Source organism: Eschscholzia californica, unplaced genomic scaffold (genome assembly GCF_041429995.1).
Source record: "Eschscholzia californica isolate CP2 unplaced genomic scaffold, dmEscCali1.0.p SCAF_5, whole genome shotgun sequence".
Classification (NCBI taxonomy): domain Eukaryota; kingdom Viridiplantae; phylum Streptophyta; class Magnoliopsida; order Ranunculales; family Papaveraceae; genus Eschscholzia; species Eschscholzia californica.
In genome coordinates, this window is record NW_028238472.1 from 46,414,211 (window position 1) to 46,431,849 (window position 17,639).

The 17,639-nt window shown below is 33.4% G+C and overlaps 1 protein-coding gene and 2 long non-coding RNA genes across 3 annotated transcripts; 2 read left to right on the forward strand and 1 right to left on the reverse strand.

Annotated features, from left to right (window-relative positions):
- Positions 1–5,338: 5,338 nt before the first annotated feature.
- On the forward strand, positions 5,339–9,555 carry LOC147539789 (uncharacterized). Its single transcript, XR_015225958.1, has 2 exons — positions 5,339–5,538; positions 6,153–9,555. It is a non-coding gene; the product is annotated as an uncharacterized LOC147539789 (long non-coding RNA).
- LOC147539790 (RNA-binding protein involved in heterochromatin assembly dri1-like) lies at positions 9,177–10,192 on the reverse strand. The gene is made up of 3 exons (XM_086643359.1): positions 9,834–10,192; positions 9,610–9,721; positions 9,177–9,535 (listed from the first exon to the last, which is right to left on the reverse strand). The coding sequence occupies exons 1-2, from the start codon at positions 10,190–10,192 to the stop codon at positions 9,625–9,627; spliced, it is 456 nt and encodes a 151-aa protein (XP_086499485.1). The 3' UTR covers positions 9,177–9,535; positions 9,610–9,624.
- On the forward strand, positions 10,111–13,506 carry LOC147539791 (uncharacterized). Its single transcript, XR_015225957.1, has 2 exons — positions 10,111–10,241; positions 13,067–13,506. It is a non-coding gene; the product is annotated as an uncharacterized LOC147539791 (long non-coding RNA).
- The last annotated feature ends 4,133 nt before the right edge of the window (positions 13,507–17,639 follow it).

Sequence of the window (17,639 nt, forward strand, 5' to 3'; positions counted from 1 at the left end):
CCAATAGAAATCGAGTCTTCTATATTTTCTAAAATAACTTCTTATTTATTTACAAAAATAATTATGCCACATAAGTAAATACGATAAGTTTAGAGTTTCGCATTGGAGACAAAAAAAATTTGAGGATCTCTATTAACGCCACCTAGGAGTGAGAATCTCAAATAGAACTTGACACATAGGATGAACAGAGATATTTTTGAGTTTTGCATTAGAGATGCTCTAAGAGGATCTCCAATGCAAAACTAAGGGGGGGGGGGTAGTGGATCAAGACATTGGGGGACATTTTCATGTCCCCCAATGTCCGTGTTATTCGTTGGGGACATTTGAAATGTCCCCAAATGTCCGTGTTATTGGTTGGGGACATTTTAAATGTCCCGAAATGTCTGCGTTATTGGTTCGGGACATTTCAAATGTCCCGAAATGTCTCCAAATGTCCGTGTTATTGGTTGGAGACATTTCAAATGTCCCGAAATGTCCGTGTTATTGGTTGGGGACATTTTAAATGTCTCCAAATGTCCGTGTTATTCGTTTGGGACACGAATTTGGGGACATTTCAAGACAAATTAGTTTTGGGGACATTTGGAGACATTTTAGTGTAAATTTGGAGAGCTTTTGGAGAGAAAATGTCTCTCAAAATTTGGAAGACATTTGAGGAAACTTGGAGACATTTCAGTGAGGAAGATAATAAAAATAATTATTATTATCAAATTAGATTAAATAATATATAATAAATAATATATAAAATATTAACATATTATTAAATTATACTATTATTATATTATTATAATATTATCTTATTATTATATTACTATATTATATTATTATTATATTCTCTTATTATATTATTGTATTATTATATAGTATTATATTATAATATTATTATTCTATTATAGTAATAATGATATTATTATCATATTACTATATTGTGCTATTATTATATTATTATAATATTACTTTATTATTATATTACTATATTTTATTATTATAGTAATATAATATTATTATATTAATATTTTATTATATTATATTTTATTATCATATTATATTATATTATATTATATTATATTGTATTATTATGATATATTATATTATTATATTATTATTATATTATGATATTTTATTATTATATTATGTTATTTTATTTTATTATATTATTATTATATTAATGTCCACAGATATCTACGGATGTCTACGAAAGTCAAAAAATATATTTCAGATTAGTGGTAAAAATATATCATTTCATATGATTATATAATAATGATAATATTAAAATAATAAATGTCCACTAATTGTCCATCAATGTCCTCAGATATCCACGGTTGTCTACAAAAGTCTAAAAATATATTTTTGAAATATGAGTAAAAATATATTATTTCATAATTCATATGGTTAAACAATAATAATAAAATTAAAATAATTGTCTACCAACTGTCCTTCAATGTCCTCGGATATCCACAGATGTCCACAAATATCGAAAAATATATTTTTGAAATATGAGTACAAATATATTATTTCATATGGTTAGACAATATTAAAATAATAAATGTCTACCAATTGTCCTTCAATGATGAGATAATAATAATAATAATAATAATAATAATAATAATAATAATAATAATAATAATAATAATAATAATAACAATAATAGTAATAATAATAATAGTAATAATAATAATAATAATAATAATAATAATAATAATAATGTCCACTACACATTTGGTCCATGGATTCAGTATGTTGAAATGTCCCCGGAACATTTTGTCCGTGAACCAAATGTCTTGAAATGTCTCTTAAGACATTTTGTCTATGAATCAAATGTCTTGAAATGTCTATAAAGACATTTTGTCTACGAATCAAATGTCTTGAAATGTCTATAAAGACATTTTGTCTACAGACAAATGTCCCGAAATGTCTTGAAATGTCCACGGAACATTTTGTCTCTGATTGTCCCCTAATGTCCCCCAATGTCTTGATCCACTACCCCCCCCTAAAAAAACTCAAATTGTCTTATGTGCCAATGCTCAATTGAGTTTCTCTTTCCTAGATGTCAATATTGAGATCTTTAATTCAAAAGACATCTCCAACGCAACACTCTAAAAATTTAAAAATAACTTAGGTGTCATTTTCTAGATGGTTAGATTTGCTTTCAATGTTGAGTGGCTAATTGAGATCCTCAAAGGAAATCTCAAATATATTGAGTTTCTTCTTAAGATATCTCAACATTAAATGGTGTCACATCATTTTGAAATCCAAATTAAGTGTTGCATTGGAAATGCTCTAAGGAATAATTCTTACCAATAATTTGTAATCTTTTAGGATATTTTTTTTATTATAAACCATAATGGGATACTAATATAAATTTCAACGTATAGGAATATAATTCTTGCCAATATTTTTTCTCGATTTGTAGGAACAACATGCCAAAAATGTTTGGCATAAAATTGTAAAAAAATATCCATAAATGATATCCGTATAATGCAGGTAAGTTATTTAATTATTATGGCCAGCGCTTTGGGGAAAGCTAAATAGTTTCCGGGGTGTGAAATTTTAAAAGGAATATGTAGAATTTTAGAAATTTTCCGGGGAAATAAATTTTAAGGGGAAATAAAAAAAACACTCCACCTCACCTCACTCTCTCTCCACCTCACCTCTGTTCTTCAACAGACCAGTTCCGGTCTGTTCTTCAACAGACCGGAACTCCGGCGAAGGGAAACCCCGCCGCCGGAGTTTCTAAAGAGAGAGAGAGTGAATTTTTTTTTTTTTTTTTTTTTTTTTGCATGGTCGCCGGCCGGAAATTTTTCCGGCCGGCGACCTAATCGGAGAAGACAGAGGTGAGGTGGAGAGAGAGTGAGGTGGAGAGAGAGAGAGAGAGCTGAGGTGGTGAAGTATTTTGCTTTCCCCCTAAATAAAATTGTCAAACAAAATTGACCAATTTTTGACCAAGTCTTCACACCCCGGAAACTATTTACCTTTCCCCAAAGCGCTGGCCAATTGTTATTTTATACTATAGTAAGTGTATAGGTTTTTTTTATCTTAAATAATATTTAAAAAAATTATTAAAAAATTGGGATGACCCGACCTTGCCCGGGTCTATTCCCAGTCCCAGGCTGGGCCAGGGTTGAGACCCAACCCGACCTTTTAAACAACACTAAGTAGTTCTATAGGTGACCAAGTTACTGTTATAGATATTTCAACAAAAAAAAAAAAAAGTTACTGTTATAGACGCTACACAATACAGAGGACACTTTTAAAAAAAAATTGGTTCATACACGTGAGATTCTCTCAGGGGGCGGCTAAAGGCCCTCAGCCAAATGCCCTGAATTAAGCACAAATTGTGAAAGGCCCCATTTGTAATTGGTGGGCCTACAACAATTTGGTCGGGGCCTTTAGCCCCCCCCCCCCCCCCCTCTCTCTCTCAATGTTAGAGTCCAGTCAGATGCACCACCTTAATCCTAAATGGCTATTTCACGATTGGCCCTTAATATGACTAGTTTCCCACGTGGTCTTCTTAAGCGAGAAATAACGAGATGACCCATTTTTTGTCTTTTTCTTTTCACATTTTTCTTTTAGTCCATACAGTTCCTTCTTATTAGTGCTTCATCATCTTCTTTTTTTATTTTCTCTCTCTAAAAAGGCCTCCATTAATGGAGCCTCTCAATATCTTTATTTTAATTTCTATACTTAAAGAAAGGTCGCGATTTTGGGGTTTAGAGAATAATCTCTGGGGAATAAATTCTCTAGGGAATCTATGTTTTTTTTGTAGATTTTTAGGGGCATATCAATCCAAAGATTAACTTGGTCAAACATTGCCCCCTAATCTTCATCTGCTCTATCCCACCACAACTTCCCATCATCACCATTCTGACCACCATTACCACTTCTTCTCTTTCCCCTCTTCTCCTTTCTCACTCATTGTTACCCTCTCTCTCGGTCTCTCTCCTTATTGTTGTCTATCTATATCTCTCGGTCTTTCTCTCAATCTCTCATTATTTCTTGATCGATTTTGCATTGTTTCTCTCTCTCCCTCACAGACATTGTTCTGGCAAAAGGGAAGTGTTCCCTTCGCAAGAACCAGACCTCAGGGAGGATTTCTGACGAAACCTCTGAGAATTTCATGGCCCCAAAACACTTCATGGCTAGAAACTCTATATATGATCTTCATAACGAGATCTGTGCAGATCGCAAGAGAGACAATGAGAGATAGAGACTACAAGAAAGAGAGATAAAGACTGCGAGAAAGAGGGAGAGAAAGAGAAAGAAAAGGAGAAATTAGTCTACAGAGAAATATGTCCACAACGAAAGATATGCGATTGATTTATAATGAAAGAGAGAAAGAGAAGGGATCTAGAGTGAAAACGACAGAGAGGTAGTCAGTGAGAGCGAAAGACATTGTGAGAGGGAGAAAGAGAAGACGAGAGAGAGATAATGTGAGTCATTGGGAGAGAGAGAAAGAGATAGTAAGTAAGATAACGAGAGGGAAATAGAGGGGGATAGAGAATATGAAGATTATGGGGCAATGTTTGATCAAGATAATTTTTGGATTAAAAGAAGAATATGCCATCTAAATAAATGTTTATTGACTAATTCTTTATGACCTGAAGATTTTTCTTTATTCCGCAAAGCCGTGGCTTCTAAATATTACAGTAGTATGCTATCTTGACAAAAGACCACATCAAAAATCCAGTCAAACACCTAACTAAAGGTCATATAGATCGCGAATTAATATCCCTAATTTATATGGGAATTAGGATTTGTTGACTAAAAATAAGAAAGATTGAGATGAACCACCATTTGAGAAATATCTTTGAGATAAAACCCACTGTAATCGCCAATGTGATCGGATTTTTCTTCCTCCCTCGCTCTCTCTCTCTCTCTCTCTCTAATTTATTGGGGTTCTCTCTACCTCAAACCAATAATCAATCACAAGTAACAAAAAAATCACAACTCATAGTCAGATTTGGAAGGATGAGTTTTCATCTCATATATTTGTAGAGACTGGATTAATTGATTGTTATTCGAATAAAATTGTTGGATCCAATAAAGTGTTTCATGAAATGTCTAAAATATTTGTTTTTACATGGATTGCAACCATATCGTTTTTGTTTGAATTGGCGATATGAATTTTACCAGAAACTTGTTCGATTAAATGCCTTGAAGAAACACTGCGTCTTGGAAAACATTAGTATCTGGTTAAGCAAAGTCAGGACTGGTTGAATCAACAACAAAATTGTTCAACTAGATTATATCTGGGGAATACATCAGTAGGACAACAATGATCACTCTTGTTATTCACAAAATAAACAATTTAGAGGAGCAATCGAACTCTTCGAAGAGATGAAAAAAAAGAGGACCATCTCGGCATTTTTCCGACTTTAAGAGGCCAAGCGGGAAACTTGTCATTTTTAAGGGGGCCAAGGGAGAAATAACGCATACTAAAAAAGTGGCGGTAAAATCTTATGGCGCATTGTGTTGTCGGAAAACGACTTGGATCGGAGAGTTTGGATCGTGGAGAAAACCGCCGTGACACCATTATATCCGGTCAGTCATAATGCTTACCTTCTTCTTAGTTCATACAGAATCATCATAACTTCGATAAACAATCACCCAAACTAACACGATCAGCAATCATCTTTTTAATTTAATCTGATATTTATCCGTTTGTTTTGAAACCCTAGATTTAGGAAATTATTGATATGTTCCCAACTTTATATCTAGTTCTGTTTTCAGTCGATAAGAAGGAATCGAGTTTAGATGGATAAAGCATATTAGAAAAAAACCTAGGTTATTGAGGTTATGAGATTGATAGTTGTGGTGAAGATTCTAGGTCTAATGAACTAAGGTTGCATACTGAATCGTAACATGAGTAACATGACTCATAAACGGATTAAAGGTGAAGTAGTATTGAGAATCTGAGAGTTTTTATTTTAAAAGTGAACTGAGGGTTCAACTGGGAGGAATTCTGGTTGAGCTTGATGAAAATGAATCGGATTTTAAAAGGGAAGAGTATCCAAGTTGGTCCAAGCTGAGGGGATAGTGTAAAATTTGAGACTCTTGGGTGTTTGTGATTAGAAACTATATTGTCGATACTTCAAGTTACCCTAAATTATCTCGAGTTTTCAGTCCACTAAACTGTTTTTTTTGTTGGATCCTAGTGTGCATAAATTAAGCAAGATGGCTCACAAGATTGAAAGATGCACATCATGTTTTCGTCGAAAGGAGGATAAATGGGTTCAGATGACAAAGCGAGTTACAACTGATGTGTGACCGCTACTGCAACCGTATGGTGGCAGGATTTTTATCCAACCCATGATTCTTAGTGCCAGAAAGCTTCCATGCAGCTGAGACACGATTCCTCGACTATCCAGTACGTAAGAAATCTTACTCCGTGCCCGCTTGCTTCCATTCTATCTATCTGTTTCAAGTACAGGTTTATCGTGTATACCACTTGCACAATGCATATTTGCTTCTTATCTAAAGTAAGTTATAATAGACATGGAGTTACCTAATCCCATTAGTATTATTAAAAATGTGTGTGCATTTTTTCATTCGAACTTAGGAGATTGACCAATCAAAGCAGCAGTACAAGGTCATGATTGAAAGTAATATAAGATGTTCTTTCCAAGACACAACTGGATAGCAGAGTTTGTCAATTTTTGACCCTCAAAGATAGTGAGATACATAATGAGATAATCTAAACTAATATAAGTTGGTTGATAACAGAACTACTCTTTATCCCCTAGATGGACCCCAAGTTTAGATTAATTTTCTGCCAACTTGTTTATTTCAATGGGTACACTTTCCTTAAACATCAATAATAAAGAGGATGAAGTTACGTAAAGCTAGTCTAAAGCAAGAGAGGAATCTTTTTCAAAAGCTTAGTGGAACTCAGGAAGAAACACTAAGAATTATTAGCTGCTTTTGGACCAAGATACTGTGCATGTAATGCGATCATTAGGTCAATATAAATTTATAAAAAATGTGACATCTAAAACCAAGGAACTCGATGTGATTTAGCCAAGCCAATGAGGTTGATGATCCACCAAGTATATTAAGCTTTTAAATAGAATCAATACCTGCAAACTGAATTGGCGGAGCATGTGTGGAGAGCATCTAATACTGAGTTATCCTACTCTAACTACAGTAATGTTGTCTTTCTCTTGAGGGATGAGTTAACTGCATCATCTAATGTCAACGAAAATATTAGGTTAGTTAAACATTAACTAATGGGTCACAAAATTTAGAGAAATTATGATTCCTTTTGAGTATGATGTACTTGCAATTGAAGAGGTCTCGAGAGTCAAGACTCTCAATTCTAGCATCACATATTACTACCAATCTATTTGTACGTAATACAAATGAAATATTATACACGAGGGATAACTTTGTGTCCAGAATTTCAACGCTCTAAAAAAAACCATTTGTTGTTATGCATAGTTACACGCAGAGATAACGATTAAAGCAGGATATGGCGATATGCATCTTACTTCTAAATTACATGTTATGATTTCAAAAGTTTATCGCATCTGCAGATCTGCTGCTTCTTTAGATTATGGTTTGGCCTTTAAGGATTTGGCATCTATTTATATCTGATATCTTTGAATAAAATTGTTGTTGGATATACTTTATTCATTTATTGTTTGTAGATGTAAGTCTTTTTATTTCAGTCCTCGAACCCTAATCTCACCCAAATACTTTGGAGTGTTTTGAAGCTATGTGCAGCTTTGTTTGGTAATTACGAGTGGAGCACTATCAAACCTGATCACCCTTTCAAAAGCAAGAGAGTATTTTTATTTTGAAAATTTTATGCTTAAATCAGATTTATCTAAAAAAGAAAAAGAGGGTCTATATGATCTAGAAACCCTCTCTTTTGAAAGTGAAATAGTTAGCCACTAAGCCACATTAGTATATTGGATTAGAAAAGACATTTAATATATCAGATTTTAACTTATGAAGCTGATACTCATCTCACCAAGGAGAAAATGACAGGAAAAGTATAACTCTATATGTAAATGACTCACCATGCAAATGATCGACAAAGAAAAACCTCCTTATCTCCCTAGATGGACCCCAATTGGTAGATTTTCTGTTATGGGGACTTGGCTTTAATAACAACAGGTAAAGCAGATAAAGTCTAGCTTAAAGGAAAACAAGAATCTTGCAGAAAAGCTACAATAGAGTGTAGGACGAATAACAAGGAATTTTCTGTTACTTTATGAGCAATAAAGTATGCATATAAAATGATCATTAGGTCAATGAGAGAACCTATTAAATGATGGAACCTCAAAAGTACAGAATCCTATGTGACTTAGTTGAAGATTTCCGAAGTAAATTAAGCCCTTAATTTCTTGAATTGATTACAGTAGCCTTCTCTCTATTAAACTGGATTAACAACCAAAATTCTAACTGCTGATCTTTCCCAAATGGCCATGCCGGATTGTTTTACGATTTGAAGATTCATTTTAGCTTTATGAACACGAAGGTTGAGGGTCTTAACTGCGAAACAACTTTTTTTTATAAATCTTGCCAGATACGTAGATTTTGATCTCCCAAATTCAGTGCTTACATTATGAATGCTAGTTTAGAGCTTGATGGTCGCCCAAAAACTTTTCACATTCAATTATACTGATGTTGGAACTGAACATAATCAGTGACAAGATTTGATTTTTCCGTAGTGACGACGTTACAGTCATAAAGTTTATATCACACTTAGGAATGCATGCTGACACGCTTGAATATTACTTTCGTTTTATGTAGATTAATATGATTACTATACTATGTAACAGTCATAAGGTTGATGTCACACTTGCAGTAAATCTTGAATATAATTCTTTATTTTGAGGTTGATATGGTCTCTGTATAGGCAATATTGAATCGGGTTCGTCTCTGTTATTATGAGTAGCTTTTCGAGATTTGATACTTGAAAAAATCAATATTAACTCTCTTTGATTGAGCTATCTTTGCATATTATTTGATTTTATTTCATTATATTTGATGTATTTAAATCTCTATAATTGAACCATACGTTGTGATATTGGTATATTTCGAGTCTTGTTTGAATATTTGTACTGTCAAACATATTCTTGGACCACTCTTTTAAAGACAATCTTGAATGATAGAGTTCTTAAACAATGTCCATTAGAGAAGAGAGAGAGAGAGAGAGAGAAAAGCTAGGAATAGATGCTAAAGTTATCAAAACTCTACTAGAATAAGAGAACGGTTACACAATCTTCTTGTAAGAACACAATCCATTATAGAATTAGAGCTACGAAACCCTTTCTAACACTTAAAAAGACACCGTAGAGTAGATAAACTAAAACCACAAAAGCTACATGTTTATACTTGTTATGAGAAAGCTAGCAAAATGCTGAAGGAAACAGCCATATGTGGGACATGAAACTTCAACAATGGGTTTTACTTAGAAAACTCGGACTGAAAGGAAACATATGAAAGACAAAAGTAGGGCGACAAAAAAGAGAGTAGCTTCATATTATATTTGATGATGTCTCGCTTGGTTTTTCTTCTTAGAGTGCAGAACCTGTAAAAAATGAAAAGAAATGATAAATAACATATATCTCAAATATGTTTATCTTAATTCTTATACGTTCATACCCAATATTTCTAGATTTATGCTGCATATGAAGATCTGCTACCAGTTTCCCTCGGTGCACTGCATCTAAAACATTCCATCCTGCTTGCAAAGTTGTGCTCGTTGCAGCCAGCTCTGTTTTAAGAACACATAACACATGCAATAAGCTTCTATATTAGTAATGTTTATGCAAAATCAGAGTTGCTAAATTCTTTTCTTTTTTTTCATCCCTATACTGATAATATACCTGCTGCAAATCCAATCACCAGATTTCCATCCAGAGCGGCCACCAAAGCCACCACCTCTTGAACGAGACATATCATTATCGAAGCCACTGGACGATTCATCTTTGAATGCACCACACTTGAAGCAACTCGAGCGGCTAGCGAAGTTATGAGCACCACAATTTCCAGCTCCACAGTACCAATCACCGGGTCGAACGTCCGACCCGCTAAACCCGAATGAGGAGCTTCCTCTTCCACCAAAACCTCCAAATTCAGCACCTCTATCACCAGACTTCGAGTCGCCGCATCGTTGGCACGAATCTCGCCTGCTGAAGTTAAGGTGTTGGCAAGACCTGCAATTCCAATCTCCTGGCCTGTTCATCTTCTTTGTTTCTGAAAATGACGAAAACTCCACACCTTAGTGCGACAAAGTAAGCAAACTCACATCTCATTCTCTCATCTTATATTTTTTTTTACTATCTGATCGTTTTCATATCACATGCTCTATATTGATCTCGTTCTATAAACTTTGCAAGTAACATAGGAAAACGAAAGCCTCAGTGATATAAAGAAAAGAAAACAATACAAAAAAGAACTCAAATAACAAAAAAGATGGTACTGTCCTTGTGTACAAACTAAACTTTATAATAAACAAATAGTTTTCAGTATAATCACCTCTGTCAGAACTATACATATATATATACATATAATAATATTAAACTACCAAGTACCAATGTTTCTGCTGATCTTAACACTAGTAACTGACATGTACTGAAACTGAACTATAGCTCTTAGGAAACAACATCTGCTTATAAAAGTAAAACAAGAGAACAATCTCTTCCTACAATACAATATCGGGTTCGAACGGCTGGCATTACCAAAATTTCATCAACATGGGTATTGCAATAAAAGAGTTTAAAGACACGGAATTGATCTTAAAACCCATGAAAGCTATAGAAGAATATAGGTTTAAAGAGCATTACCTTAATAAAACTAGAAAAAAGATGATGTAGTGGAAGAAGAGGTGAGTTTCAAAGGGAGAGAGTGATTTGGTTTGTGTGGGATGATGTTGTTTATATACTTGTTTTGAGGCTCTCAAGGAGGTGTTGTGGTGGAGGGATGTGGATGTTCTTTTAGTGTTCTTCACCACCCAAGGTGGCCTCCTTGAACAAAGAGGAATCACAAAAATCTAAAAGAAGAAAAAGAGAAGATAAAGAAAATTTGATTCCAAAGATAGAAAATTAGAGAAATTAGAAAAAGCTCTTACTACTTTTAGGAGTTGGACAGAGCTTGTGTGGAGAGGAATAGAATATCAAGGAATCAAAAAGAAAGTAAAATGTAGAGAATATTAAGTTCATGCACTTAGACACCCATACACTAAACACACACCTTTATCTCATACTGGTTTATTTCAAGCCGTTCGATCGACTCAAAAATGTTTGAATTATGACTCAAGGCATGCCAAATCTTGCATCTCTTTGAAACAAAATGATTAGATCCAATAGCTAAGAATCATCAATCGGGTCCACGTGAGCGTGCCTCGTGGCGATTTTGCTTACTAGGACTTTAAAGATTCAATGATCTCACTATTCATGATAATATTGTTCTTTGTTCAAATTAAAGCTATGATATCAATGTTAGGATTTTATCAATAGAAATTTAGTAATGCTCTTTAATATTATGGTTGCAACTCTTAAAGTACTTAAACCCATCTTTTACTCACATGGGCAGTCACTACCATGACCATGTCACCACATGTGGTGACCCACCAAAGCTTGTATAGTGGAATGAGTGCCATACGTGCACACTCACACGTGTTGATACTAGGAGATGTTAGTAGCATAGGCATGTGCATTTACTTAAACCTAGAAATATCTACTGACTGGTGTAATCCTAGTGTAAAAATAACTTTTAAATCTTCTAATTCATATTTGCTAGAACCATGTGAAAAATTGAATGTAGAATCTATTCCTTCTTACCTACAATCCCTGCCTTTACAAATCCTCCCCAAAACCTAGATTTTATCATGATAGCAAGAAAAGGATCGTGGTTGAATGATCAAATACGCGACCTAATGTAGAATATTGAAAGGAGATTTAGATTTGAAATTAGATATCACTAATTGGATAATTACCTAATATCTGAACCCAATTAAAATCCGGCCTGTGTAAGAAGGAAAAGCAAGCTACCTAAGCTAAATCCTTATAGAAGCCAACACTAACCCCCCATGCTTGTTCCATATAAAGCAAGAAAAAGAAAGTAGATATTGTAGCCTCTAAGAAGAACAAAACCTCATCCCACTAGATTCACTAAGACTTTTTGACTGCATGGGAGAAAATTTTAGAACATGCATGTGTTGACGTGGCAAATGATCGATATCCACATGGCATATTTGCTTGCTTGTAAGGATTAGATTGGATAAGTAGGAATCTAATCACCAAAGTATTAGTAATTCCTTGCCAAACAATATGAATATTCTTTTCTCCATATATACACATCCATGAAAACCAGTTTTAGATAAGGACCCATCTCTCTTTATTCTCTATCTTTGACTGTTTTCCTTTGGGCCATCTTTCCTTTTTCTTAAACAACCAAACATCATATCACAGTCAATAAATGAAATAAAATGTTGTTACTTTTCAATTTTGAAAATTCTCTTTAGGGTACTTAGGACTGCTTTTACTTTTGTAAGTCAAAAGAGTTAAAACAAATTAACCCATAGTTTGCTTAATGTACAAACATCTCAATAACTTTTGACCAATACTAATGGTTACTTTTAGATGTTCGGTTTAAGTCCTTTTTTTTCGGATTCTTACTAATTAGTTTAAATAAAAACATCCATTAGTATATGTGTTGAGAAGTGTTTTGTATATGGGTCGATCTTAAACCTAAATTATGATCCGAAGAAGCTCTTCTTTATGCACTATGTAATAATCTTGCCATTTCGTCATAGAGTAGGTCTTTAAATTGTTCATCCTGGAATTTGCTTTTGAGTCACTAACAGGGACCAGTTTTGGCAATATTGTTGTTTATTACTTTCTTTTAATCTTTTTCTTTATTATCTGTCTAATATCTATTTTGCTATTTCTTACCACTTCAAATTGTTGACTGTGTGCACATTAAAACGAACTTGAGGTTTTTGATTTTTGAATTAAAGTGGGTGACCTTTGTCAGACTGTTTAGCCATGGGTCAACATTATTTGACCAGGGTCTTTGGTGGTTTATCTAATTATATAAACATCTAAACGAATTACAGGTGCCGTGGATTACTAGAAAAACAAGTGGTTCCAGATGGTTGCCCTGTTTTGATTAAATCAGTTGTCATGTTAGATAGGTGAACTGTTGAGCGGCCCATCAGGTATGGTTGTTCTACTTACTATGTTAATTACATCATAGACCATGATCTTAGTTAGACGTTCACACTAAATTTTGGTATATATATATATATATATATATATATATATATATATATATATATATATATATATATGACTGCTCTGTGTACACACGGGTAGTCCGTCTGTATTTACATTCTTTCACATGATAATTGAGCTGTTCGAGGGTTTAAATCACAGATAAACCAGAATTATCCGTTTGTACCCGTAGAATACTCACTGTAAATTACATGCAAACAAAACCAATGCATTATCTACTCATCTTAGGGTTTAATCCTATATACATACACTATGTTGATTACATTATAAACCATGACCTTATTTAGACGTTTACACTACATTACGGTATATATAGGATTGCTAGATGAACACACTTGTAGTACATTCACACTACATTATGGTATATATAAGACTGCTAGATGAACACACAAGTAGTTCGTCTGTATTTACAGACTTTTCACATGATGACTGAGCTGGCAGAGTGAGTGCGGTAGGGTTTAATTTGTTGATAACCCATAATTATCCAACATTTCAAAAAAAAAAAAAAAAAATCCATTTGCACCTGCAGAATATTTGGTACTATAAATTGTACATGCAAACAAATCCAATGCTTGATCTAGTCATGTATACATATAAGGGTGTAAATCTGTTTGATTGATTGATTGCCCTGCATGTATACATGCAAAAGTTATGATTTCTTATTACATTGTCCTCTGGGAATTGTTATTTTAATACTCCATTAAAGAGAATATATTTGAGAGATTGATAGAGAGAGAGAGAGAGAGAGAGAGAGAGAGAGAGGCATCTACTGTTGTGGGGAGGCTTCTTTATTGATTATTTTCATGAAGAAAGAAAGAAAGAAAGTGTAAGTGGTGAGTTTCGATAAAGATAGTCGAAGCTGATAATGATGATGAAGAAAGGAGTCTTCGAGGTTATGTTTGACCATCTTTCGTTCCTTCCCTTTAACCCTTTCATGCCCCCCCTCTCTATACAAATTTCATTTCTCTCTCTACCTGTCTCTCACTAATTTCTTCTTTTCCTTTTCCTCTCTTCTATTTTTTTTTTCTTAAAAGCATAATTTATTAAGCTCTCTAATATCTTTACATTTACTTAATTATTTTCTTTGAAATGACACTAGTTTTATGTACCCATCTTGGGTTGAAAATATTTTCCAGACCCACAAATATTTGCCAAAAATAGGCATGAGGTCAACAAATTGGAAATAATGTTATGCTTCTCTGCTTTTTTCACATGAAACACAAGAAAAATATGTATAATGAACAAATATTTTAGGTAATATCATAGTTTATACTATAGTATAAAGAATACGTGATTAGTATAGAGAAAGAGAAAGAAAATCCAATACGACTATGATCGTTTCAATTGGGAGGGAGACAAAATTTTGTGGAACTATTTATCAAAAGAGCCTTCACTATGTAATATTATAAATGTATAAACAAATTTGCCAAATGTAAAATCGAATATGTTTTGATACATATAGTAACAATTATTGTTCTACAGAGAAATTACTAATAAAACTTAATTAGATGATGATATGTTTGAAAAAAAGAAATCCGATTTGAATCCTCTCTTGGTGTGATGAAATAATATAAATTTTACATTTAATGGATGGTCGAATACGTAGATTTTATCAAACAACGAGATGTGTGGGAGGAGATTTTAACTTCATTTTTACATATTTTATTGAGAGTTGGACACCTCCATCCATCATAGGACAAACAATCTCATATGCTACCATCTTCAATGATTCGCTTTCATCATCTTCACCTCAATGTCAAAAACCTAACTGATTTCAGCAGTTGGGATTCTTGTTACTAATGGAGAAGCAGACTAATTTTAGACCGGCCAGGCCAGGGGATTAGAAGAGCTATGTGAACTAAAAGTGGAATCACTAATCAAATATCTCGAAGAATGATAACTCTCCATGACAATACTGTACACGTCAACAGTTGGTAGCCTAAGTGGTTCCAAGGTGTTGACATAAACTTTCAAATGTAATGATTATCGTTGATCGTAGTCAATTTCTAAAAAAAAAACAGCGGACACAAATTAATTTTTCAACATACCTTTTCAAACTTTAATTTTTGGAGAATATAGAGATCTTTAATTTTTGTGTGTCTCCAATGCAAAACTCTAAACTTATCTTATTTACTTATGTGGCGTATTTATTTTTGTAAATAAATAATTTAGTTATTTAGAAAATATAGAAGACTTAATTTCTATTAGTTGAAAATCAAATATTGATGAGTTGGACGATTAGTGATACCTCAAGAAGATACTCTAGAAACAGAGTGCCCTCTTGAGATATCTCTATTCCACTCTTGACACGTCGTCTTAGAGATTTAAATAGAGTGTTGCATTGGAAAGAGTTTTTAAGAGAAACTTTAAAAATCATATGTTTGCACTCAGAGTTTCTGAGATTGAGTGTTGCATTGGAGATGCTCTAACATGATTATTGGAGATCGATTTCTACAATGATCCCTCTCGTTCTCTTACGAAATAACACCACTCAATTATTTTAACTTCAAAGACAATCTTATTGTCTTGAGCGTCGGAGAAGTTTTCGAGCTCCTTGCAAGTTTTTCCCCAAATTCAAAAGTAGCATGAGCGGGAGAAAGATTGATCGTGGTAACATCACAAATTCATTATTGTAATTGATATCAAATTGACAAATTTTAACTGTGGTGAATGAATAATTGATATGATGTAAAAGGCAAGATGTAATCCGACACAAAACGGATGGTCAGATTTGTGTGGCTTAGTGGATTCGTCTTAAATTTAATGAGAGAAGGCGAACAAAAAAACGTTTAGTACCGAGTTTGTCACAGTCACCATAAAACATTACGCTTTATTGAAGAGAGTTATGAACTCAAATTCATTGTTTGATTATATTCATGGAATAAGTGTAATTCTACATATGTGGTTCTCGTTTAAATAAACTTTTAGTGAGCCAAATATGCACAACGTTGATTAGCTGATGCAACCAAGTTTTTTTTTTGTTGCACGAGACAAATAAACTTGATCGGCCACACTTCTTTGTGCTTGCTTGCATACTCAGTTCACGATTCACAGGTTTAGACAATGGAAAAGCAAACCAGGAAAAGATAATTAATTAAATATATTGGTGTTTGAAATTAAGAAAAAAAAACTTGTTGAAAACGTTGATGATGTGAGATTTGCCTTCCATTTTCTTGGGTACTGTAAAAGAAAGGGTTCATTGGCAAACTGTAAAAGATGTAGTAAAAAATAAAAAGAAGGAAGTCAGTTTATTCGATTCCCTCCTTTTTCTCTCTTCCTTGGGAAACACTTCCATGCAATATGAGTATATGACCTAACCCTAACGTTCCCTTCAATCACGAATCTCTCTACTCTCTCTTTTCATCTATCTTACTATCTACCTAATGGTATTTTTGTACAACATACAATGAATTTGTGTGATTTGACATGTAAAACTAAGAGATTGAACTAAATAAAGTTTTATACAACTTCGAGCAAAAAATAAAATTAAATAAAGTTGTAGACTATTTTACCTACATCCGGTGGGCCGAACGTCATTGATGTGAGATGTCTGAAAAGAATTGCGGACATTTCAAATGTTCATAAGTATTTGTATTAAATATTTCAAAATGTCTATATTAACTTATTTGAGATATTTCAATTGTATTTCATTGTAGTTGTTATTTGTTTAGGACATTAAAATGTTCTCCGATGTCTTTGTTATACAATTGAGATACGTAATCACAGACATTTCAGGATATTGGTTTGAAATTTTAGTGTAAAATTGAGGAGCTTTCGGAGATAAGATGCCTTTGAAATGTTCTCCTCTTTCTATAAAGACCGAAGAACACCCACTAAATATAGAGACATCTCATGGATAATTATTTTCAATTTTTCTTTTATTGAGAATGGTGTTATTCTTGAAAAGTAAAAATATTTCATAAAGGTAACATATAGGACATACCAGTTTGACATATTGCATCATTGGTTGACACAAAGTTATCGATATGTAATGTAGCAGTTTTATCTTACTATTGAAAAACTTATCGAATCTATCTTCAAATGTCACTTTCCGTTATCTGTTGGTTGGACTGTACCAATGCCTTATGTTAAACATTGGTTTCATCTTTCCGACAATTTGAGTGTAACAACAGGTTCATCTTACCGACATAAATTTATCAGAATTTTCTTCGAATGTTCCTCGCTATCGGTATGATTGTGTCGATGCCTTATATTACACATTAGTTTCATTTTTCCGATAGTTTGAGTATAAAATTGGTTTCGTCTTACCGACAGAAACTAGTCAATACATTTGATCAACATGTGCTTATAAGAAAAGTGTGTGCCGGTAGACTAAAAATAAGAGTGCCACAGTGAAATATGAAAAGCGCCTCCATAATTAATGTATACTTGATT

Excerpts from the sequence above, each read along its gene's own strand:
- LOC147539790 (XM_086643359.1), bottom strand. The coding sequence starts at position 10,192 with ATGAACAGGCCAGGAGATTGGAATTGCAGGTCTTGCCAACACCTTAAC. Across the intron at positions 9,722-9,833 it reads GGTGATTGGATTTGCAGCAG|AGCTGGCTGCAACGAGCACA; the intron begins GTATATTATCAG and ends TTCTTAAAACAG.